Source organism: Talpa occidentalis, unplaced genomic scaffold (genome assembly GCF_014898055.3).
Source record: "Talpa occidentalis isolate TD23 unplaced genomic scaffold, MPIMG_talOcc4v2.1 talOcc4.5, whole genome shotgun sequence".
Classification (NCBI taxonomy): Eukaryota; Metazoa; Chordata; class Mammalia; order Eulipotyphla; family Talpidae; genus Talpa; species Talpa occidentalis.
Genome location: NW_023604861.1, coordinates 1,638,920 through 1,664,996, shown reverse-complemented (window position 1 = coordinate 1,664,996; position 26,077 = coordinate 1,638,920). Strand labels below are relative to the sequence as shown.

The 26,077-nt window shown below is 49.8% G+C and overlaps 1 protein-coding gene across 1 annotated transcript in view; it reads left to right on the top strand.

Annotated features, from left to right (window-relative positions):
* The window catches only part of MYO16 (myosin XVI), a 250,269-nt gene that overhangs the window by 110,229 nt on the left and 113,963 nt on the right, over nucleotides 1-26,077 (top strand). The window contains 4 exon segments of the mRNA XM_037528697.2: nucleotides 3,856-3,983; nucleotides 5,201-5,306; nucleotides 9,597-9,714; nucleotides 20,663-20,810. Coding sequence (XP_037384594.2) covers nucleotides 3,856-3,983; nucleotides 5,201-5,306; nucleotides 9,597-9,714; nucleotides 20,663-20,810 — 500 coding nt within the window.

Sequence of the window (26,077 nt, the reverse complement as noted above, 5' to 3'; positions counted from 1 at the left end):
CTCGCCTGTTAGGGGAGTGGGTGCTCTGGCTGCTGTGGCGGCGCGTGGCAGCTGCCACGCTGAGGCCCCGTCTACATTCTGCAAGGTTTGGCTGCTGTGGGCCCCCTGCCACCCCCTGGAGTGGACAGGCAGGACCAGGGGCTGCGGGTGAGGGGTCGGGCAGCTGGCTCCGCTCAGGCTAGGCCCTGGGCAGGCCCCTGCACGGACCGTCCTTGTCACATTGACTCTCAAGAGCATCCCAGTCGGTGTAAGGATTATTACTTCCCTTGCAGGCAAGAACGCGGAGACTTGAGGGGTGACCCTCAACTTCTATAAAGTCTTCTGTGAGTGGCAGAGACAGAACTGAGATCAGGTTGCGTGAACCCAGAGCAGATGCATCCTCGGCACAGATGCCCAGAGGCAAATATTTTTTTAAACTATACGATTCTTTGTACGAAACACACATTTATTTTTCAGAATACACTGCCTGGCACATGGGTGGTCAGCGGGCAGTCCAGTCGGGTGGTCACACCCGCCTCACTGAGTCACATCCCTGGAGGAGGCCACGGGGGTTCCAGGCCTGTAAACGGCCCGTGAGCTGCGCGCCGCTTGGTTGGTCCAGAGGCCAAAAGTGGTGGCGCCCATGGTCCCCGTCCACGTCAGGGCTCCTGGACTCAGACGGCAGCAGGGCAGTGACCGTGAGGAGGCGCACACCAGAGCCGGAGCCCGCGGAGAGGCCTGGAGCCCTCGCAGGCACTCCCAGAGGGTGCGGGTGCAGGGACGCCGGCGTCCGGTGGCGAGAGGAGGTACCCGGGCAAGGACGCGGCTGCCCCTGCGCCCCTGGCTGGCCGAGCGAGAGGGTGCAGTGCCCCTGCCCGGCGGAAGGTGAGCGGGGCCGCGCCAGCCCGGCAGGAGTCTTGAACCGCAGCGGTGAAGTTTTCCAGGGTTGCCTGAGAGAAGTAGGTAGAAAAAGCGCTGCCACACCACTCCATCTCACGTCACCAAGGACACTGGAGCCAGCGCCGAGCACAGCATCCCCGGGGGGCGCACAGAAGGTTCCGGCACGTCCGCTAACCCCGCACGGAGAGGAGGTTTCAAAGAACAGGGAGGTGAGGAAGTGGTGAGGCTGACGGTCATGGAAACGACTCACCCGGTGCGCAGATCAGCCGCCACGCCTGCCTTTCAGTGAAATTTGGCCTAAGGAGAACCCCAAGTGGGTCTGGAGAAACAGCCACGTGGCTCTGGGCTCCTGCCTGGCTTGCGCTCGCTTTGTCCGCGGCGTCTCCTGGCACCCCAGCAGCACGGGGCGAAACAGGTGGAGTTTAACAGCATTTTGTCAAAACCCGACCCGGTCCGTGCCGCACTGGCGGCGGGTGACGGAGCCTGCGTGCCGGGCCCCCCAAAGACGAGAAATTCGTCCTGTGAGAAATAAAGCCTCGCTGAGGCTGCTCCGTTTACAAACGACAACGCCTGCGTCAGTGTCCTCATCATTATAATCCTGGCAGAATTTAAGATGCAAAAAGGTGCAAATATCATACAACAGACGCTCCCCACCCCATTACCTCCCGCCTCGTAAGCCACGATTCTCACTAAAGCACGCTGTGTTGTCTTCACCCCCTCCTGAGACGGGGACACAGTTTGGAGATGTGATAACAAAATCCCTGCCCTGCTTTCTCCGCAGCGCTTGTATGACGGGTCGTGCAGGAGGCAGGGGTGGGTTTTCAGTGTGTGCTGTCCCCGAGGGCACGGAGCATGTCAGCAGGTCAAGGCCCCGTTCACAGGCGGTCACAGCTGCTGCCGTGAGGCCGGCGTCACCCGCTCGGTCTTGTGCCCGCGAAGCGCCTGCCGTGCAAAGAGCCTTCGCCACCATTTGCAGTTTCCACTCACCGAGAGGCCAGAGCAGCTATTCCCTTTCATAAAACAACAAAGCACGGTCTCCCTGGTGGCGCAGGGGTTAAGCCTCAGCACCATCAAGCAATCACTGCGGCATGAGTTTGATCCCCAGCCAGGGAGCTACCCACATGGCACAGCAGACCCCTCCTGCCTCCCCCTGCTCCCCTCAGCAGTGGATTTCAGTCAGTCCACCTGTTCTGCTCCCCACCCTGTCTCTGGGGAATCTTCTCACCGCCCCCCGTGCCTCTGGCCTGCACCCCAGCTCTTGTCTGCATAAATAAATCTTTAAAAATAAAGAAATAAATAGAACAACCAAAGAAGCTCTTCGTTAACCATTGTGCTTTCAAAAAGCGTTCCGTGCTGACAGGCTCAGGTCTGCCTCATGCATTCCACATTCCCTGGAGCGCGTGATTGTGTTCAAATGCAATCAGCTTGATTTATTCATGGACCCCTGTTTTGGACATTTCAATGATTTCTTTTCACCCCAAGTGCCATCATCTCTGCGCTCCTGGTCCCGCCTCCCTGGCTCTACCTGGGGAGAGCCATCCTGCCGCCGCCCGCTCCCCTTGCCTGCCCACAATGCCACCTCTGCGGGTGTCTGCCAGCCCTGGAGGACGCTCTGGAAATCAGGCCCCCCACGAACAGGCTCTGAGCCCTGGATTCCCCGAGCTTTAGAGCTCGGATGAGAACCTCCCTCAGTCTGGGTCACGGGTCGGGGCCAGGGTCTGCGGCGTGACTCTCAGGGCCGGGCGCTGTGACCGCGGTCACCCCTGAGCCCCATCGGTCACTTGGCCTCAGCGGCCGTCGCGACGGGATGCGTGTGACCGCCCCTCCTTGCGGTGGCCTCCTCCGGCCGCCAGGAGTCTCTGCTCTTCTTCACGGGCGTGGGTTCTTCGTTTGCCCTTGGATTCTTTGCCCAATTTTCCATTTTATTTCTAGTTTCTCTGCACTGATTAGTGGGCATGTTGGTGGGAGACCAACAGCGTGTCCTGTCTGGCCTCGTCGTGCTGGGGTGTTGGCGGCGGAGTCATGGAAGGCGGCGTCTGCTGAGTGGACCCGTCTTTCCCTTCAGATCTGCCTTTGCGGACGCCGCTTCCTTGCCCCAGAGAGTGAGGGGTTTGCTGGGCGCTTATCTGGGCGTTTCAGGCTTCGCTGATGTGCGACCCTGAGCTCTCCTTGTGAGGACGCACGGAGGCGCCAGTCGGGCAGTTGTCCCCTCTCAGCCGGGGTCACCTCCGCGGCCCCTTCCACCGGCCTTTCCAGCAGCCTTTCCTGCTGGTGCGTGTGCAAGCCTGGCCCCCAGCCCCGCACCCGCGTGCGCCCCGGAGGCAGGTCTCGTCTGCTCAGTCCCTCTCCCGGGGGGTCATGCCCACCCTGACCTCCCCTCGTCCTGATGGGGCAAGGTGGCCGCACCCCGCTGAGCCCAGCCTGTGCCCCCGCCCGCCAGGTTCCTTCTTCTCGAGCTGCCCGGCCTGGCCGAGCGGAAGACGCGGGCCCGTTAGCGTACATTGAACGCCGGCTTGTCTGGCGGCTCCTCTGCCCTGGAGTCAGGTGCTTCGTTTTATTCCAACGGCAGGGACGGCACCCGGAGTGCCAGAGGACCGAGGAGGCTGGGGCCGTGCTCAGCACCGTGTCGCTTTGTGTTTCTGAGACATTTGTAAATGCCGTGTGTTCATCTGCAGCCGCCTCTCTGCAAACTCAAAGGCCTGTGCGCTCCCGGCTCTGACGCCCGCGCTGCAGGAGACGTGGCAGGAGACGTGGCGGGGGATGTGGCTGTGCTGACGTCCTGCCTGTGGGTCGCACCGGGCTTCCCGAGCTGACCCACCCTGGAACTCAGCGCCTGCGAACAGGCAGTCAAGGGTCAGAACAGCCGCCGTCCAGGCTCCTCGGGAAGGCGCTGAGTCGGGCGCGGAGGACGAGCACGCTGGAGGCCTCGGCTTCTCCGCGGCTGCACGGAGTCAAGGTTCCCGCCCTGTCTTCCAGGTCTCCCAGCTCTACCTGAGCCCCTCGGGGAGGCCCTGCTCCTCCCTGCCGCCCCACATCTTCTCCTGCGCCGAGAGGGCCTTCCACCAGCTGTTCCAGGAGCTGCGGCCCCAGTGCTTCATCCTCAGGTGAGCCCCGAACCCCGGCCCGGGCCTGGGGGGCCTCGGCCTGCAGTCGCCCGGATTTAGTGCTTGTGCTGATTTCCCGCCTCAGGCCGCAGCCCCTGTGTCTTTGCAAGGAGGGTATTTGAGTCCTTGCAGTGGACAAACAACGTCATTACTAGAAATAGCCCCAGGTGTGGCTGAATCAACTCCACGTACAGGAACTCACTGCAGCTGCACGATTCACAACTCAGAATCCCGGTGTTTGTGCTTTAGAGTCTAAGAAAACACGAGGAGGCACAGTGTCAGGGGGGCTGCTGTTCTCCAAATGAGGTGCCCCACACTCCCGTGAAAGCAGCACCCCCACCTCCGGCATTTACCTTTGCTCTTCTCACCCCGAGGAACACGAGTCACTGCTCGTTAAGACGGAGTGGCCGTAGTGGCTCGTCATGGCAGGAGGCTTAGTGAGAGGGTGATTTACTTTGGAGCAAAATTTCTTCACATCCAAATAAGAGGCGCCCTGCAGGAAGGGGGTGAATGAGCTTTTACAGCGGTAAGAACTCAAGGAAGGCTGGAGCGCTGCTGTCCAGACTCACAGGACTTGCCATTTTCCTCATCTCGTTCTTTCCAGACTGTGTTTCATGCAGCTTTTCTCTCGTCCTGGTTGACGCAAGGCAAAGACCTTATCACTTTTACTAGCACATGACAGCTCTAAACTCAGAACTTAGAATTCAACTAAAGACGTAGCTTAAAGCTCACTCGCGCGGAGTGGCTGCTGTGTCCCGTCACGGCTGCTGTGTTTACTCTGCAGGGATCAACTCCCATGTTCCCAGAGCAGGTGTCTGGGTGGCCTGTAACTCGCGACGATTTAAATTTAATTTCTGCTTTGAACTTCTGTCCCTGACTCTGGGGTGTCCCCCTGTGCTGAGCCTGGGCCCCGCCACCCGCCTCACCTTGGAGCTCGGAGGCCCTGACAGGTGGCTCGAGGCTGTGGGCCCCGTGCGGAAATCTCCCCCATCCTGACGGTGTGCGTGGGGGGTCAGCGGCCAGGCCAGGCGGCGCCGTGCTCCCGCGCCCAGGCCCGCAGCCCAGGCTGTCCGACAGGCTCCAGGTTCTCGCAGGCCCGCGAAGGGCCCAGCCCGGAGCCTGGGTTCATCACCCCCGAGGACGCGCGCCGGTGCTTTCATTTTTTTTCCTTTACTCTCCAGAAAGGTGAACATTCATTGTCCTCTGTCTGCTTTCAGCGGAGAGCGAGGTTCCGGGAAATCCGAGGCGGCCAAGCAGATCCTGAGACACCTCACCTGCCGCTCGGGCCCCGCCCCGCGCCTCTTTGACTCCAAGTTGAAACATGTGAGTTTCTTGTTTGGGTTGGAAATTTCGGGGGTTTTTGTTTGTCTTTTTAAGTCAGAATATTTCCCCACTTTTTTTTTTTTAGGTTTTTTTTGGTGTGGTTTTTAAATTGAGGTAATGGATCGCACCCCCTCTATGATTTAGGGTCCGGGCGCACGCCGCCACCCCACCCAAGCCTCTGTTGCCCTCCACCACTGCCCACCCCGCCGCCCCCCGTTGCTCCCCACCGTCCACTCTGGTCTGCTCAGCAGACACTGGGAAGGAAAGAGTTGCTCTGGGGGACCCCTGGCTGCCCGGTCCTCGCTGCCTGTGCCCAGGGGCTGTGTCCCTGCGGGTCCAGGGCAGGAGGGCAGCGCGGTCCAGCCTCCTCAGCTGCGTTCCCGCCTCTCGTCTCAGAGCGCGACTGTCCTGGGCCCCCGTGCTGGGCTGACGTTTCTCTCACCTGCTTGCCCACGACTCGTCAAGTGTCTCTCCTGCCACCTGCCCGCTCCTGCCCCTCTGGGGCCCGGCCTGGTGCTCCCTGGCTGGGGCTCAAGTTGTAGGTGGTGACGAGTGACCGTAGGAGAACTCCGTGTTCACACGCCCAGGACACGGTTCATCGTCCCCAGTCACCCACATTAACTCACCTCGGGGGGTTCAAATAAACTGGATGGATGAAGTTGTGCATCTGTAACCAGCTCCTGTAGGTTTGGGTGTGTTTTTTGCCGAACGTTGTATCGAAAGTGCCTGCCGCCCAGCGCGCTCACTGTTGCAGCTCAGAGTCCAGGCGAGCCGGGGAACAAGCACGGCTTGCGTGGGCGCCTTTCCCTGGGCACACATCTGCATGGCGCCACCTCTGGGCCACGTGTCACGTTAGCGCGAAAACCCTCCTGCCATTCCGTTTTTTAACTTAGTTTTTATTATTTTTTGAGCTGTGCAAGGAAAGTATTTTATTTTTAATTACTTTTTATTGCAGTAATGTTGATTGACAGCACTGTATGGTTTGCGGTACAGGTTCACACCTCTCAGGTGTGTCACCCCACTGCGCCCCCACTAAAGCCCCCAGGGTCCTTTGTCTAGACCACACCCCCCCAGTAGCCTCCATTCTTCGGTCATATTTCTAATTTTCATTTTGGTTTATTTTTGTCTGTTCCTTTGTTTCTTGTATCCAATATAGGAGTTGAATCATCCACTATTTAGTTGTCTTTCTCCTTCCGACGCATTTCCCTGAGCGCCACCTCCTCCCGTGTCATCCGAGTTATCTTTTTTGTGACTGAGCAGTAGTCCACGTGTGTTTGTACCACATCTGAACCCACTCGTCTCTTGTTGGGCACTTAGTTGCTTCCATAACTTGCCTGTCGTCAGTAGTGCCGCAGTGAACACAGGCGTGCACATGTCCCTTGGAAATCAGCGTGTTTGTATTCTTCATGGAGACGTCTCCAAGTGAGATTGCTGGATATGGTCTGTGTAGTTCTTGTATTTTAGAACCTCCATCCTTTTCCCGTAGGGGCCAGACCAGTCATCATTCCCATCGGGGTTCCCTGCACTCCACGCCCTCACCAGCATGCGTTACCGGTGGAATTTATACGTGTGCACATGTCCTCGCCGGTGTGAGATGGGATCTACCTCTTTGTGGCTTTGATTTCCTTTTCCCTGATGATGTGAGGTTTAATGTTTTTGACCCTGACTCTGGGCCATCCGTATGTCTTCTTTGGAGAAACGTCTGTTGAGCTCTTCTGCCCAGTTTTTAATTGGGTTATTTTCTTTTTGTTGAGTTGTATGGGTTCCTTGTATCACTAGATCTTGGACATCAGCCCCTTGCCAGCCCCTAGGACATCAGCCCCCTGCCAGCACATATTTTCTCCCACTCAGTGGGGTGTCTTTTCATTTTTGTGATAGTTTCTTTTGCTGTGCAGAAGCTTTTACTTTGATGTCATGTCATTTGTTCATTTTGTTTTGTTTTGTTTTCCTTTCTGTTGGCATCGAGTTCCCAAAGACATCACTGGAGCCAATGTTGTGGAGTGTTTTGCCTCTTTTCTTCTATGTATTTTATGGTTTCCACTCTTACATCCACATCTTTCATCTGTTTTGAGTTAATTTTGTGTGTGTGTATGGTATGCGAGAATGACCTATTTTCGTTTTTCTCCATGTGGATGTCCGGTCTTCCTGGACCATTTGTGGAAGAAACTTCCCTTTCTCCATTGTTTGTGCTTGTTTTCTTTGTTGTAGATTGACACCCCATGTGAATGTGGGTTTATTCTAGGCTCTCATTTCACTGGTTTGTATGTCTAGTTATACCAATACCACACTGTTTTGATTACCATATTTTGTGGGATAATTTGGACTCTGGGACTGTGATGCCTCCATTCCTCTTCTTTTTTGTCAAGATTGCTTTGGTTATACAGGATCTTTTGTGGTTTCATAAAAACCTCAGTAATGTTTGCTCTATCTCTTTGCAGAATTCCTTTGAACCTTTGATAGGGATTGTGTTGAATCTATTTATTTCCTTGGGTAATATGGCCATTTTAACAATGTTAATTCTTGCATTTCATGAGCATGGAATATCTTTCCATTTCTTTGTGTTTTCTTCTATTACTTTTAGCAGTGCCTTCCAGTATTTGTTGAGTTGATCTTTAGCCTCCTTTGTTAGGTTTATTCCTAGCTATGTGATACTTTTTGATGCTAGAATTCTTTTCTTTCTCTTTCAGTTCATTATTTGCATATACTAATGCAACAAACTTGTATATTGACTTTGCGGCCTGCCGCTTTACTGATTTATTGTTTATAATATTTTAGTGTTAGAATAAAGAAAAACAAGATTTGGAGAATTTATGAAACTGACTCAATTTCATAGGCTTTGTCACAAGCTGAGCTGGAATGTGGGGCAGTGCCTTCTCCCTCCAAAGCTGATGAGTTGAATCATTACCTTGTACTACTTACTGGGGAACATGTCATTGACTTATTTTTAAGTCATTTTTCTATAACAGTAAAAGTCAGTTCATTATCAGATACAGCACCAAAATAATTAGAAGCCAAAAATGTTTTTTTTACTTACTCTAATCATATGGATTTTAAAATAATTATTTAAGGTAATATTATGTGATATGTTGTGTAATATATGTGATATAATCACACTATTATTTTACAATGCATTTAATATTAAATTATTGGAAAAGAATTAAATAGTCAGACCTTTATGAATACTATTTCAAATTATTTTTCAGAAACCACTCCATCATTACTACCAATTTATTTTGTGATCTTGGAAATTAAGTTAATATAAAATGTCCAAAGTTACAGAGTTTCTCTCTACACATATGTTTCTTTCCAATATTACAAACTTCAGAAGCAGGCAAATTGATGTTTCACTGTTAATATTCACTCCTTTTATGAGCATTTTTGATGTGTGATTAGCATCAAAGTTGTTTTGTAATCTTTCAAAACATAAACTACTTCCAGGAGACTGGAGTGCCTTACTATGGCAGTTTCCATGAAATAAAGAATTAGTCGCAAAGGTTTTTTTTTCTTTTAATTCAGAATGGAATTCTCAGAAAATGCTGTCAACAGAAATTATAATGAACAAGCCAAGGTAGTAATAAGGTATTGTCACGCTCCCTCTTCTGGCTGATGCAGGAACTGCATTTGTCTTGAAAGAAAGCTTTGAACTTTTTTTTTTAAGATTTATTTATTTATGCATACAAGAACTGGGATGCAGGGTAGAGGTGCATGGGGTAAGAGGATTCCCCAGAGACAGAGTGGGGAACAGAACAGGCAGATCCACTGAAATCCACTGCTGAGGGGGCGCAGCGGGGAGACAGGAGAGGTCTGCTGCGCCCTGTGGGTATCTCCCTGGCTGGGGATTGAACTCCTGCTGCAGAGGCTGCGGACAGCTTCATAGGTTGCGTCTTTACCCCTTGTGCCACCAGGGAGGCCCAGAGAACTTATTTTCAAAAGAAATCCTGACCGGTGTTGATATTGATTCTAATTTCTCCTCCCCCAAATCACAAAATGTTCTGTTCACACTTAAAAAGTCAAATAACAGGTGTGGAGTTTGCTTGGGGAGAGGATGCCTTTCTCCTTTTACCTGCAGAGAATGGTGAAGGGAATGAGCAGGGTCCCCTAGTCACCCTGCTCACGTGGAGACAGAGGATGCCAGCGTGTGCAGTTGAGGAAAGAGTGACTTGCACGCCCTGTACGGCGCGGTGTGGATGACAGAGGACCCTTTAGAAAGTGGAGAGTCCCTCTTTCTTTGCTCATCCCTGATTCATTGTTCAAAGCGAGCAGCTCAGTACATGTTTCTCTTCGCTACAGGTCACGCACATCTTAGAAGCTTTCGGAAATGCCAAGACAACTCTTAACGACTCGTCCAGTTGCTTCATAAAGTATTTTGAACTGCAGTTCTGTGAGAGGCAGAAGCACGTGACTGGAAGTAAGTGTCAAGTTAACATGGGAGGGACAGAGAGGCTCCCAGCATGGCTCAAGCGGCGAGTGTTGTGAGTGCGTGGACACGTGTGTGCACCCATCCAGATGTGGGTGCGCACGCGCATGTACATGTTTGAACGTGCATCCCTGAGATGGCAGGTTAGGCATTCTAAAATTATTGTGTCTTGAAACATGAAAAGCAAGATGAGTGTTTTCAAGATGATTACTCTAGGAACTGTGTAAAATGGAAGCAAGCCAAAAATGGCTGGCGTCATCATACTTGCTGAACCGAGGGGGAAAAAAGCTCAAACACTTGAATAAAAGATGACTTGAGGGTATAATTTCTTTATACAGTTCACAATGAAATCTATTTTAAATAAAAGTGAATCTACACTTATAATGATTGCATTGAAACAAACCAAAACATCACAGTGATCACCAAACTGAACCCAAGGGAATTGTATCTTATTTGATTTAAATATTTAATGTGGACTTTATGAAAACTCCTTATTTAAAATTCAACCAGTTTAGAACTTACCTAGGATTACATCTTTCTAAGAAAAACATGTTCGCCTTGCCAGTTGATAATGTAAATACAATTGTAGGTGGAAGCCAAATTCTCTTGGGGGAATCATCTTAAAACTTTCTTAACAGCTGTCAGCACACAAACATTTGCTCATTTTCATGATTTTTGCAGGAGATCCATTTTGTTTGTTGTTTTCAAATTGCTCTGTCACCCCTTCAAGAAAAAAAAAGTTAGTGTTGACTACAACTTAGAAACATTAAATGTTGTATTTTGCAGTGTGTGTGTGTCGAGATCCAATTTTTGTGGAATGAAATTCATTAAAAATATGCATAAAAAGAATAAGAAAAGATCATTGTGGATGTTGACGTTAGAGGCTTTCATCTGCAGTAAGAGAGTTGTTTGTTAAAATCCATGGCTCAGAGGTCTACTTGAAGGTTGCCTGTCGTGTGAAGACCCCGAATTGTCTGGAGCCTCAGACTCTGGTCATCACATCTGGTTTCATTATTCCAGGACAGTGTCCCTCACGGGAAGGGCACACACCGACCTCTGCAGTTATGAGGACAATTTCCCCTGAGCTTCAGGGTCAGTAGGATGAGCCAGAGGTGCCAGGAGGGGAGGAAGTTTCAATAACTGCCTCTCCAAGCCCTTTACCTCTCCAAGGTGTGACCCAAAGATCAGTACAATCCCCATAATTTTGGCGCTGGTGAGAGATGCATCATCTCAGAGCCCACTGGACCTGCTGAGTGAGACTGTGACACAGGCGCCCAGGTGATTCCTGCGGACGCTCGTTACCAAGCAGTGGGCTCACTGCTTAGCGGCCAATCCCTGGACACCAGGTTCTGAGAAAAGAAAGCAGCTTTATTGTAAATCGATTGGCGGTGTGGCAGGAGATCAACTGAAATCTGTCTCCCTGTTGGGAAAAGGAGTGAGGTTAAAACCTGGGTTGAGAACATGGAAGCTGAATTTCCCTGGCTAAGGAGTAGACTAAGGGCCAAGAAATGTGGACATGCAAAATTCATTGGCTAGTCACGGGGGCACCGTGGAGCTTTGCATTTCTATAACTCCCTCCTGTGCGTTTGTGTCTCCTGGCTTCTGCTGGCCTTGAGACTCAGCTCAAGGTCAGTCAAGGTCAGTCACTCAAGGTCGTTGCATCTGTTTGCTGAGGCTGGACCCTCTGGTGATAAGCTGTGCCTGTGAATACAAGCCTTAGAGAAAGGCACATACGTCTGTCTTTCTCTTGCATTCTGTGGTGATGCAGCTAGTTCACCATCTACCCTTGCCCGCACAGAAGCTGCGCCAGCGCAGCCCCGAGCAGAGACCAAGCAGGTTTGGGCATATGGGCACAGCGAGTCTTCTGGGGCACGCGCCGTGACGAATTTTGTTTCCTTTCCTTTCTTTCTGGGTGCACTCGAACACCTCCTTTTCTTCCGGAGCGGTAATGTGCATAATAATCACATGCATCTATTAAAAAGAACTACAAGGGCTGCCGTAAGCACTTGCTTATGGGCCTTCTGCTGCTCAGCCACCTCTGTGAGCACGAGGCCCCACATGCTTCAGCGCAGCCCAGCCCGCAGACACCTCCCGGCTCTGCAGCAGGACCCCTTGGTGGTGAATATTCATGAGGTGAACCTGAGGCTGGTCACCTTGTGAAATGCCCTCTGAATCCATAAGGAGCTGTGAGCACAGATTCAGCCCACCCCCCCTTGCTCTCTCCTGTCTTCTGCTGCTTTTCTACACACCTGTCCCCCTAATTAACACCCTAAATTCACTTCCTGTCTTGTTTGTTTGGTGGTTTTTCAAAGGGTTCTTTTAAAAATGATTTGGTGCTTGTTTTTATTTTATTTTATTATTATTTTTTTTTAATTAAGAATGAAACAGCTGCTGGGCCTCCCCGGTGGCGCAACGGTTGAGCGCTGGGTTGCGAAGCTGCCCCGCAGCCTCTGTAGCACCAGTTCGATCCCCAGCCACCAGGCGAGGGTCCCTCATGGCGCGCAGACCTCTCCTGCCCCCGCTGCTCCCCTAAGCAGTGTCCTTCGGTCCTTCTGCCTGCTCTGCTCCCCGCTCTGGCTCTGGTGAATTCTCTCACCCTCCCGCGCTTCTGACTGTACCCAGTGCATGTATAAACAAAACAAACAAACAAACAAAATAAATAAATAAATAAATAAATAAATAACATGCCTCTATAAAAAAAAGAAGAGGAAAAATAGGGCGGCGCAAAGGGGAGAGCAGAGCCTGGACTGCGGCAGGGGGTCACTGGTGGCTTCGTGGCGGGGGTGCTGTGATGCATTTGTGGGGGTGTGAACCTGCACCCCATCCAGTGTTGTAAATCGGTGTTACCACAAATATAAAATTGAAAAAGAGAAAAAATATGTCCACCTTGTCAGGAACGTGTCCCTGCTTTCCAAGGGCGAGTGGAAGAAAAAAATGTCTACATTGGGCAAGGGATCACTCGGGTGACACACGACCAGGGTCTTGGAGTATCCCAGACCACGTGGAAAGGCTCTTGGGGGCAGAGTCCTCACGGCGCAGGAAAGAACAGCCGTGTCCAGAGAAGGGACGTCTCTGCTTACTCCCCGAGGGAGAGGCTCCTCGCCTCTTCCATCTCCGACTTTACTTTCAAAATAATTTTCAGTTCAAGAACAAGAGTCATCCTCACCCCCAAAATAAGCATTAGCACTTTAAGAAGCTGTAAGTCAACGCGATGCTTTTAATAGTTTCATCCATTGCCAAGACTCTTTTTTCTGAAAGAAAAATAAATGAGGCATTAATTGAAACTACTTCACACCATTTTTTGTAAGGGCTGAGTCGCTGAAATCAGCTCCCTTGACTTGGCGTTCACTAAAATAGTCAGACTGAGATCAGCTCCTCTGGAGTCCCTCCAGCCAGGCCGCAGGGGTGCCAGCGTCGGCCCCAGCCCGGCGGTGTGCTGAGGTGGACCAGGCCCTGCTCATGGGACATGCGCAGCAATCATGGGCCCCGCGCTGGACAGGGGCGCCGTCGGACCGTTCCCAGGTGACAGGGGCTGAGTGTCCGTCATTGAGACCCTCGCTGTGCGCCTGTAATCTGATAGCAGCTCGTTAACCAGGGGAACCCAGTGACAGCACAGAAACTCTGAGTCCTGGTCTTAGGAAGTCCTCTTGAAAGAAAAGTAAGGGCTGGGCCTCCCTGGTGGCGTAGGGGTTAAGTCTCAGCACTGTCCATTTCTAGGCAGCCACTGCGGCCTGAGTTCCATCCCCGGCCAGGGAGCGACCCACAGGGCACAGCAGACCCCTCCTGTCTCCCCGCTGCTCCCCTCAGCAGTGGATTTCAGTGGATCTGCCTGTTCTGCTCCCCACTCTGTCTCTGGTGACTGCTCTCACCCCCACCCCACACCTCTGGCCTGCACCCCAGCTCTTGTATGCATAAATGCATCTTTAAAAAAAAAAAAAGAAAAGAAAAGAAAAAGTAAGGGCTGTTTCTAATTTTGAAGAAAACGTGATCCATAGCTTTGTGGCTTGGCCTCCAGCCCAGTGTTTCCCGTGTGAGCAGCAGTTTCACAGACACAGGCATCGTGTGTGCACAGCAGCCTCAGGGGACGTACCAGGACACCTCTCCCACCCACAGGCAGCTTTACAGGAGGCTACCTTATAAATAGGGGGGCTTTGCCACGGGGTTCCCTGTCACTCACGAGGTGCCTTCTGTGAGCACCTGGAGACATTCTGGGGTCCTGAGGATGTTTATCTGTAGGGAAGAGCAAAGGAAGGAAACAGATACAGAGACCACCCCCTCTCCGTGGCCCCAGAGGGGCAAGGCCTGTGTTGCTGCAGGCAGGGAGCCTCCCCAGGCCTGTCTTCGGGGTTCAGCGAATGGCGTGTCTCCACCCTCCAGCACCCGAGGAGGAGGTGCTGCTTCCTGACAGGTGGTCTGCACAGCGCTGGGATGACCTTGGATGGGGCGTTTCTGGGAGGACCCGCCCCGTGCGCAGGGTCTGGGCTGCGAGCTGTCTCCGCCGCACGACCTCGCCAGCTAGCCGGGGCCTCTCGGGCCAGCCTGCTCGCGGGGCTGCCCTCGCCTCCCAGGGCTGTTCCCCCACCTTCCGGAGCCCGTGGCACTGACCACGCCTCCCAGGCCCAGAGGCCCACTCCCCATGACCGCCCCTGCCCCATTCCCAGGCCACGTTCCCCAGCCAGTGGACAGCCTGGGGGTGGGCGGCCCGTCACACCACCAGGCCCTGGGCTCTCCTGCGTGCTCCTGCCCCTTCTGGTGTCCCAGCCCCTCTCCGGGAGCTCAGCCCTTCAGATCTCCTCAGAGAACCCTCTTCCTTCTCCAAGCCCCTTTCCAAGGCCCCCACCCAGCTCTCTGATTCTAAACTGCAGCCCGGGCGGAGACTACAGTGTCCTTCTGTCTGTCCAGCTCCTTGTGCTCTGCGTGTCCACCCAGCCTGACATCGGCTGAGGGCAGCAGCCTGGTCTCTCCCATCCCAGGCACACGCTGCCAGCTTTCTGGGCAGATGAGCCAGGGCCTGGCCTTGGGAGCACGGACATTGCTCAGGCCAGCGGGAAGCTGCCAGCGCCGCGAGCTCCTGGGTGCTGGGGCGGTACGCACGCGGAGTGCGGACCAGAAGGGAGCGGCTGGCAGCAGGCAGGCCGGATCCTTCTTTCAATGTAGAGCCCATTTCTCTCCATAAATACAATTTGTGCACTAAGAATAGGACTACGTTCGGCTCCGGCACTCACTCCGCTGTGGGGGACGGGCCAGGCCAGGCCGGGCCGGGCCGGGCCAGGGGCGGGGCCCCCAGGAGATTGAGCAAAAGGTTCTCTCTGGCCCAGCCTGGAAGTTGAAATTGACTGTCAGTCAGAAATGCCCCAGACACATGCAGAGCTACGATGTCTTGTGGGAAAAGTAAATCTTGGGGCCAAAACAAATGAGATGGAAAATATATTGGGGTTTTTGCCTTGTTTTTCAAATCTTGTCTTTCAAATAAGCGGGTGAGGACACAGTCTCGTCCTCCTTGGCATCAGGCACCCTTAGCACAGACACTCTCCGGGGGGTCCTTGCAAGAGCTTCCTTCATCCTGTCTCCTCTGGGTGCAGGGTCTGGGCTGCGGGGCTCACCTGCTGGGTGGACGGGCGGGCGCGTCAGCACATGGACAAGGTGACGCCTGGAAAGCATTTCTCTGGGGCTGCTCTCAGCGGGGGGCTTTAAGTGGCCACTCCTTTGCCTTGGGGCCCATGGTGAGCCTGAGGCCTTTGTCTCTGGATCCTCATTTTTGATGGAGAAGGTGATGTCGTGGCTGGGTGGACAGCGGCGGTGCAGACCCAGGACTCGGACTCCTTGTTGAGGCCCATTCATTGAAGTCAGCCCAGCACCCTCACTTAGGAATCACGGAGCCCACAGAGGCGCGTAGGCGAGAGGGGATGCTTGGCTGTATCAGTGGGGAGCATGAGCTGGCTGTTGGGGAGGAGATTCTAACTGGACGTGTGTTTATAACTGGACAGATGGACGGGGGACAGATGGGCGGGGCGCTAGAAGTTTCTGGAAGTCAATGGAAGGGCAGTGCAACCAAACATTCATGTTTCTTAAAGGAGAGATTGTCTTATCTTCTCCACTTCACTTACACTCAACCAAACTTGGCGCAGATCTAAGCGTCCATTATGGCATCTGATGCCACAGGTAATGTTCAAACTTGTATGTTTTTACAGAACCCAAACTGTTTGAGAAACGTGTGTTTATATGTAGTTATTTGGAAGGGTAGAGCATCATGACTGTATTTCTAGTTAAGAATATTTCTGATATAAAAGATCTTTTCAAACATACAAGTCCTGAGACTTGGGTTAGCGAGAAATGGCTTAGCAGGAAGTCGTTGCTGTGGAGGAACGCTCACGCGGATGAGTCAGAAACCTGGATCTAGCGTTTTCCTTCCATTATTATACTTTTAACAAAAAGGCATGGATTTTCTCCATTTGCAAGAACATCAGTCTCAGGGAAATGAAGTTTTCACTATTTTGTGTTCCCCTCCATCTAAATGCTTCTCCAAGAAATATATTTTTTAAAATCCTACTGATCAGACTCGCTAATCCACATCAATTTTGTTCACTGCTGGAGCTGCGCTAACTAGGATAATTGCTAATACCACAGTTCCTGAATTTCGATGAATGGTATTCAGGTCCCTCTGTGGTGTGGGGTTTGATTTGGTTTGAATGCTGTGGAGCTTGTACCTGGACCGAGGCGAGTGGGCGGAAGGTCAGCCTCCTGTGAAGGTAGAAGCCTGGGGGTCGGAGCGCCACCCACTCTCCAGTCTACCTGGTGTTTCTTTGTTGTTGACCAGAAAATCACAGAGAACAGCAACTATGGTAGTTCAGTTCCCATGTATGTAGCTTTATAAAGATACTCTTTTAGGAGGCTAAGCGATTTCGAGTTTAATATTATTAACATTAAATGCAAAATGTTTTCAGCAAATAATTTGTTTAAGAAGAAAAAAGGACAAAAGAAAATTTAATAATTAGACCTCAACTTAAAATTGCCACCTGATTAAACATTCATGGGCAACAGGAAAGAACCTGTAACCCCCACACACACAATTTTAGCATCACTTGTGGTTTAAATGTCATTAATTAAAAGGATACTTTGAAAGAGTTGCTCTTAATGCATTTAACAGAAGCTTTTTCTGAGACTTGTCAAAGAAGACAACTTTTCCTAATAAGAGGTATTAATTTTGAGTGAAGTTTTCCTTTAGCACTGATGATCATTCTGACAGGCTAAATTGACCACTTAGGAAATTTATAGGAGGCAAAAGTAATCATTATTAGTGGTTCCAGTTGCTGGACAAAGCCCAGACTGGGAAACCTCCCATATTTGCTGAGGCTGGAGTCTAGCGCACTTATTAGTTAGACTTAGTACATGAAATGACAATGTTTATGGTTCAAATATAGGGAATATTTGAATCCATGTGCCTTCCTAAGTATTGATACATTCTGAGCCAAAAACTTTGCTGATCATGGATTCTTACTTCAAAATGGAAATCTGCATTAATCTAACCTTGCATTTGAAATTCAAATGTTTATTTTTTACTGATCATGCATGATGATAAGAATAAACCTAAATTTACATTAAAAAGACTGTTCCAGAAACAATAGGCTTTTCAGCAGACAGGACAGAGAGCCATAAAGTTTGATGAACATCAACTTCTAAATTTCCAGTCTGTAAGACAATTTCTTGTCTGTAAGCAAAATCAGGATTGCGATTCCCATGTTTCATTTTTTTGCCATGGCTCAGCTACTATGAAATGAATTTCAACTTGTATTTATGATTTTGGCTATTTTTGTTTGTGTTTGTCATGTTTTGAAGGCAGAACATCAAAATAATAAATATTAGTTGTTAGTCCTAATGCTGCGACATGGATCACAATAAACCAGGAATTTGACTGGACACAATTTACAAGGGGTGGGTGTTGCTTTATAGGTAAATTACCTATCCCATCCCCTACCTGGGATGCAAACTTTATTATGGAATTATCTGTTCTAGTACCTATAACTGTGCCATAAACCCTGATTTACCTCCTCTTTATAATTTCAGTGTAGGTCTTGAAGCATTTATAACATACAATTTATATATTAAGTTGAATCTGCAAAAATTCAAGTCATATTTGCCGTTGCTACAGTGAGTTTCTTCCAGTGTTTCAGCAATGACAGAGGCTGTAGTCTGTGACTTTGTCCCTTAAAAATGTAGTGTATACTCTCCTGACCTGGCTGATACTAACTTTGCCCCAGAGCACATTATAATCAATAGTACTTATCTATGCCATAGCAGTATGACTGGTACTTTCAACCTGTAAAACATTAAACAAGAAAATCCTGAAACTTCCTTTGGTACCTTTGTTATAGCTAAAGGCATATCTTGTTTTAGATTATATTTGTGCACGAAAGTTTTGTGCTAGATGAGGAAAAAGTAAGAATGTCTCTTCTCACTCCATTCCAACATTAGTGCAACTCCTTTCCTAGATAGTGCAATAAGACAAGAAAAAGAAATACAGATTAGGGGCCTCCCCGGTGGTGCAGCAGTGGAGCGCTGGGTTGCGAAGCTGCCCGAAGCCTCCGCAGCACCGGTTTGATCCCCGGCTGCTCCCCGGCCACTGGGGGAGGGTCCCACATGGCGTGCAGACCTCTCCTGCCGCCCGCTGCTCCCCTCAGCAGTGTGCTTTGGTCCTTCTGCCTGCTCTGCTCCCTGCTCTGGCTCTGGTGAATTCTCTCACCCTCCCACGCTTCTGACTGTACCCAGTGCTTGTATAAATAAATAAAAATAAATCTTTAAAAAAAAAAGAAAGAAATACAGATTAGGAAGGAAGAAACCAAACTGTGATTGTTTACAGATGACATGATTTTCTCTGTATGAAATTTGACAAAATTACATGATTATAGGAAGGTAGCAGGATACACATTTAGTATAAAAAAAGTCAGTTGCTTCCTTCTATAACAAACTTTAACAATTGGAGTTTGAAATTGAAAACAAGACTGTTTAGCACCAAAAAAAGAAATACTAGGTATAAGTACAAAATGTGTACAAGATATTTATAAGGAAAACTACAAACTCTGACGAAAGACATCAAGAGGAGCTAAATAAATTGAGTGATATCCCATGTTCATGGATGGGAAGACTCAATATTGTTAAAATGTATTTCTTCCAACTTGATCTATAGACTCAACATAATCTCAATAAAAATTCCAACAAATTCCTTTGTGGATAGTATCCAACTCATTCTAAATTGTATATGGAGAGACAAAAGATTCAGAATAGCTCACACAACAGTGAGAAAGAAGAACAAAATTGGAAAACCGGTGCTACCCAATTTCAAGACCTATTATAAAGCTTTCCGCTAGAGAAAGAATGGACAGATAGTCAAATGGAACAAACAGAGAGCCCAGACTAGATGAACTTAAATAGAGTCAGTGATCTTTGACAGAGTAGCAAAAACAATTCAATGAAGACGGGATAGGTTTTTAAAAGATCACATTAGAACAACAGGACATTGAAATGCAAAAACAAAGTGAATATATACATGGACATTCAAAAAGTAACAAAATGGAACATAAATCTAAATGTGAAAGCAAAACTATAAAACATTTCAAATTAAGTGACCTTGGGTCTGGCAATGACTTTTTAGACACAAAACCAAAAGTACAACCCATGAAAGAAATAACTGATGAGCTGGACTTCATTAAAAAATCTATTGTATGTTAAAAAAAATCTATTGTGTGAAAGACATTTTTAAGAGAATGAAATAATAAGCTACAGGCTAGGATATCTAATAAAGACAAATCTGATACAGCACTGCTATCCAAAATATACAAAGAACTCTTTAAACTCAATAATCAAAATCAAACATCCCAATTTTAAGAATGAACAATATATCAGAACAGAAGCTTCACCAAAAAGCAGTGTACAGATCGGAAATGCCACACCAGAAGATGTTCAATATCATGTGTCATTAGGAAATTGGTACACAGGTATTAGAGTCGAGCAAATCCAGAACAAGGACAGCACCAAGGTGTAGTGAAGACGCAAGGTAGCAGGCGCTCTGGTTGTCGCTGAAAGGAATCCGAAATGAGGCAGCCATTTTCGAAGACAGTTGGGGAGTTTCTGGCAAAGCTAATCATAGACTCACCATATGTCCCAGGAATCTTGCTCCTTGGTATTTACCCAACTGAGTTGGAAATGTACATCTACATAATGTTGACACGAATGCCTGTGGCAGCTTTATTCATAATTGCAGAACTTGAAGCAACCAAGATATCCTTTAGGAGGTGAGTGGATAGACAAGCTGTCATAATTCATGCAATGGGATATCACTCACTGATAAAAAATGAGCTATCAAGTCATGAAAAAGCAAAAAACACATGTTTTTAAGTGAAAGACACCAACTCGGAAAGGCTATATAGTATAAAGTTTATATAACTCCAACTCTGCGACATTCTGGAAAAGACAGATCTACAGAGACAGTGACCAGATCCGTGGTGGCCAGGGGCTGGGGTGGGGGGTGGTAACTAGATGGCGTGCCGGGGATTTAGGGCAGTGAAACTGTTGTGTGTGATGCTACAAGGGCAGACATGTGAAGTTACGAATTTCCCAAAACCAATAGAATTTCAAACACAGGTGTAAGTTATAGACTTTCGCTAATATCAACATATCCATGTTGGTTCCTCCTTTTTAATAACCGAGATGTTAATAGGGAAAATCAGGTTTGGGGAGGAGACAGAGAGGGTATATTGGGACTCTCCATACTTTCTGCTTCATGTTCTCTGGACCTAAAAAAAATGCTTTAAAAAATAAGGCCCAGTAATTTTGTTAAAAGCATATCTGTGTTTGAAAAGATGTATAATGGACATGTGTAAATTTCTGGAAATGAAACTCTAAGAATGCCATTTAAGAGAATCCATTTCCTTTTCTTCCCCAGCCAGAATTTATACATACATGCTAGAGAAATCCAGACTGGTTGCACAGTCTCCTGGCCAGAGCAATTTTCTCATTTTCTACCTGTTGCTGGACGGGCTCTCTGCTGAAGACAAAGACGGGCTTCACCTGGGCCACCTCCGTGCTCACAGGTAAGCTCAGGCACGAGCCCCGCTTCCCCGGTGCCCGCTCTCCCAGGTCGAGATCGCATTTGAGAGTCTCCACTGGCCCCTGTTTGCTTTCAGAGAAGAAATTGTAACTAAAGAGAGTAATTGGCTCCTGTTGGGTCAGAACCAGTTGTCCAGCTGGGTGAGAGAAGGTTGTGAGGCTTGTGTGCGCATCAACTTCTGTTTCCGTGGCGTGGTCTGCAGATGAGAACAAGAAAATCAGACACACTTTTCCTTCTGGGCACTTTGGAGAGAATGTTAGGCATTTTGAAGCTCTGGTCATCTTTGGAATGATGGGAAATGTAATCTGGGCAATTCTTTTTCGTAACGGGAGGTTCCGTGGTAGGTGACGAGGGACATAGACGCAGAACGTAGACTGGTCTCTGTGCTGGACACAGACAGTGTTTGCTCAATGAGCGACAGTCCCAGGAGGGAAGGAGGTGAGGATGATGTTGTTGGGGGGTCTGGGAATTACTCCCATCTGTGCATTTCACCCGCTGCTGGTGCCGTGCGTCTGCACACTCGGTCAGGTCCCACTTAGACTAGGGTGAGATGAGAAGTGGCCTCCATTCAGGGGAGAAGGCGGGGGGCTGGGGGCAGGGAGTGAGGAACCCTGGTCCTGCCCTCTCTGGCAAGGAGGTGGGGGCCAGGAGGCAAGTCACCTCCAGGAGAGATGCGGATTCACGTCTGGTACCGTCCACACCTGGTCTCCAGGGCACTGGCACTGGAGTCAAGAGGAGTGTGCATTTTCACAATTTGCTGAGCGCTCTTGGGAGAGAAGTTGAAGGATGCTTGGGCAGTGGGTGGGTCTGAGGAGGAGGTGAAGGTGGAGAGCTAGTCAGGCCACGATGTGGAGACTCCAGTGATAGTGCCAGCAGGCACAGGGCGGTCTACTCTGGCCTCGGTGCCCAGGCGCCCCCGGCAGGCAAGGAGGCAGGCCCGGGCCAGGCGGGTGTCCAGGCCCTCCCAGCCCCGGCAGATCTTTACGCTGTTTCTCTGGACTGTCTGGCGTTCTCTCTCTTTCTCTCTCCCCCTCTCTCTCTCTTTCCCTCTCTCTCTTGTGGCCTCGTGGTCTCTCCTCTCCTGTAATCATGCCGCTCATCCTCCTGGCTGCTGCCACTGCTTCTAGCCCCACCCCCACCAGCCCAGGTGTGCACACTTACGCATGCTCACACCCGTGCTCCAGGTGTTCACAAACAGGCACGCATGACCCACACCCACACTCCCAATCCGCGTCACCTCCTCCTCAGACCCACCCTCTGCCCAAGCATCCTTCAGCTCCTCTCACAAGAGCGCTCACCACGGGCAAGGGCGCAGGTCGCAGCCACCGAGGCTAGTGGCGTGAAAAGCCTGGTTAGTTCATTTACCCTACCCCGAGACGCTGGAGACGCAGGGTTTTCCTGGGGGCGTGGGGGGAGGTCTGAATGGAACTGACGTCCCGGAAGTAGTTGGAGATGTGACGGGACAACCTCTGACTGTGACGGGATGACCTCGGGGCCACATCTGTTGTCAGGTGCGCTGTGGCAGAGGCGGAGAAGGCCAGGTGTTAGCGTTGGATCATTTTCTATCTTGTAATGAGCCGCTTTCAATTTCCTTGCAAAGGTTGCACTAGGAGGACAGAGTTTGTCCTGTTGAACAGGAGAAAACAACAAGGTGGTCAAGTGTTATGAGCCCTCATGAAAATTGGTTTTTATTTAAAGTCAGGAGCTATTTGGGGGTTTACTACCTTCCCAAACAACATCAATTCAGCAGGGAAATAGAACACTGAGACGCAGGTTGGAGGCCCAGGCAACAGTGACTTAAACAGAAACATAAATCATAGCTTCCAGGGCGTTAGAAGCGTTTTTATCAAATCCCCTCATTTTGTAGAGGAAAACTTCAAAGCCAGAACATCGGGAGGCTCGCGCCGGAGGGGCTCTCCCAGCCCCCGCGGTGCTGCAAACCCGGCGTCTCCTCAGCGTTTCATTCCCCTTGATTCAGCACCACTCACGGGGCATGATTTCTCTTGGAGGAAAAGTGTCAGATTGGAAGCCACGGCTGAGTGTTCCCGGCAAGCTGTGAGAGAGAAAAGCGTTTCTGTGTTCCTAATCTTTCAGGAGGAACTCCGAGTTGGTAGTCGGCGTTTTATTTAGAGGGTGTGTGTGTGCATATGTGTGTGTATCTGAGTGTGCATCTGTGTATGTTCCTGAGTGTGCATTGTATCTGTGCTTCTGGGTGTGCATCTGAGTGTGTGCATCTATACATGCTTCTGAGTGTGCATCGTGTGTGTGCATATGAGTGTGTGCATCTGTGTATGCTTCTGAGTGTGTGCATCTATCTATGCTTCTGAGTATGCATCTGTGTGTGCTTCTGAGTGTGCATCTACGAGTGTGCATCTGTGGTGTGCACCTGTGGTGTGCATCTACCTGTGCACACACACGTGAGGTTGGCCTGGCACACATGGAGTTGGATGCCACAGTCCGGTGTGACAGTCACATGAACAGCTCACCTCTGCTCCTCCTGGGCTGGCCCTTGGCAGGGAGTGTGGGTGTGGGGGAGAAACAGGCCTTTCTTTATTGAGCTGCGGTTCTGCTGTTCATTTCTCTTTTTAAAAGAGTTTGGAATCACTTAGACTGTTTAGAAAGTCAAACAGCCAGAGTTGCTTTGTGAGAAGCTCCAACAGGAAAGAACTCAGCAAAATGAATAATTCAAGTCCCTTGAACAAAGAAGTCATTTTATTAAATGTATCACAAATGTCTGATGGGTGCAAAACAACAGCTCCCCCAAAATATACCCCTCCTGGTCCATAAAAATGTCGCTTGAACATTTCTACAAGAATTCCACAGGCAAAATATTCCTCAGTAACAAAACAGACTATTTTGCAAGCTACAATGTTGTGCAACACAATCTTTTTGTGATTTGTGTCAGGGGGTCGCCTCTCAGTTACACACTGGTGAATTTTAGTTTGATGATGCTTGTAAGGTTCATGCTGATGTGCTATTTGAATGCCTTAGTAGTGTTGTTTGAGAATGGTTAAGCAGCACCACTCTGGAGATAGTTCAGCTTGTTTATGATCAATGAAATAAATCCTGAACATGTTAGCTTTCTTTAAAAAAAAAAAATCTTATTTATTTTTGCATGGAAGAACTGGGGCACAGGCCAGTGGTGCAGGGGGTGAGAGGACCCTCCAGAGACAGAGTGGGGAGCAGAACAGGTGGAGCCACTGAAATCCACTGCTGAGGGGAGCAGCATGGAGACAGGAGAGGTCTGCTGCGGCCTGGTGGGTCAGCTCCCTGGTCGGGGATCGAACTCAGGCCTCAGCAGTGATAGCTCTGAGACTCAACCCCTGGGCCACCAGGGAGGCCCCTGAACATGGTAGCTTTCTGCCTTTCACGAACTGATGGTCTTTCTGAGTTTCCTCCTTGAAATCAGCACTCATAAGTAAAGCAGATAGCTACTAACATATGGTGTGTGCGGACACATGCTATGTGACACACACAGAACCATGCATGAACACACAGACACACATGTGAACATACTATATTATCAGGAGTGCTGCTCTCCCCACCTCCACTCACCTGGTTCCCTGTCAAAGGGGCTGCCGTGTCTGTGAAGTGGCAGCAGCCCTCCGCCGCCACCTGCCACTCCTGGGCTCAACCCCCCTCACTGCACCTGCAGCTTATCTGAAGTGTGGCAGGAGCATGTCGGGCCTTAAGACAAACACTGACGACACCTCGCGCCTGCCCACCCACGGGCATCCCTCCTTTGTTCAGAGCAGCTCATGACTTCCGTGAGCAGACGCGGCGGCACTGTGGGCGCTGGGCACCCGCTGGGGCTCACCTGTCCTCCAGGCCTTAGACCTTCAAAGGGGAGAAGCAGCGCTGTGGCCAGTGCCTCCGTAGAAAAGCTACAAAAGTGCGTTATAAACTTGGATGCCAAAACTTTTAGAACTAAACGTTTTCAAAATCTCACATGAAAATGGATGACGCTTTCTTTCGGTGTTAAATGCACCTGAAAATAGCTCCTGTTTGTAAGGTGGAAATATTATGTAGGACAAGCAGCTCGCAGCGCTGTGTAACTACAGAGTATAAATGGCGCAGATGCAGACATCGGCTTCTATAGCTGAACTGCATGAAAAAATATCTGCAAGACTTTGCATCACCACGTCCCTGTGCAGATTGCCAGAGCAACAGCTGAAGAAACACAAACTCTGGATCCTGGCGGTGCGAGCCCGGGCCTTAAGGCCGCAGTCACGGGGGACGGCCTGCAGGTGGCGCCCCTCCCCAGCCAACAGGCGCGAGGGCCAAGGCTGGCCCCGCTGAATAGGCCTCCCTAGTTAGGGCTCTTCCTGGGGTTGACTTGTTTTCCTGGCTGTTTGTTTTTTAAGTTCTATTTAAATTTTTTTTTGCATGTAATGCTAACATGACTTCTGGGGATAAATGTAGTTTATGTCCCTGGGATTTGAGATTTAATAAAAGCTCGCAATAGTCGTCGGCTGCTGACCTTCAGCCTCCTTTAGACGACATTCGCAGCTGGGTTCTGAAGTCCAAAGAAGTCCCCCCAGGCCCCCTTCGTCCTGATGGATGGGGGCTTCTGGTCCTGCCCCAGGACGTGGGGGGAAGGCCGTTGGATCCCATCCTGCTGCTCCCCCTGACTGTGGGCCTGCTCGCCCCCTGGTCTCTCCGGTGAGCTGGTCAGGGTCCGCCCAGCCGCAGGCCCGTGAGCTCATGGGATTTGCAAAGGAAGATTGTGATATATTTCCATGAATTTCTCTTCTATATATGTTTCCCCCAATGTTGGGGGGTTAGAAATGATAACAACCTTATGCTCCACCCCATCCAAAATACTATTGAGCAGCTATTATTTCGAGAATATCTCAGCACCTCACCTCTAAGCGGCTCAAATGTATTATAGGGTGAGATTTATTGCTTTTGTGTTTGTCAGTTTTGTGTTTGCTCTCATCCCCCTGCCTGTAAGCACTGTCTGTAGATTTTTCTCTGTCTGCCCATGATGATCATGGAAAGGCGGCTCATCTCCCCATGCTGCAGGTGAGGTAACTGAGAACTCTCGTGACTTGGTTAACTACCCCGCGTGGAGTGCAGGGGACGTTTGTCTTCCAGGTTGTTTGTCCTCAACCTTTCATGAGAAGTTTGGAGAGTGTTCCAAGTAGGAAATGAATCGTATCACAATTACTTCTTACTGCTTCTGTCACAGGAAGAAAATAATTTGCTAAAATCCACTTAAGTTTTCACCGTATTTTTAATAATATTATT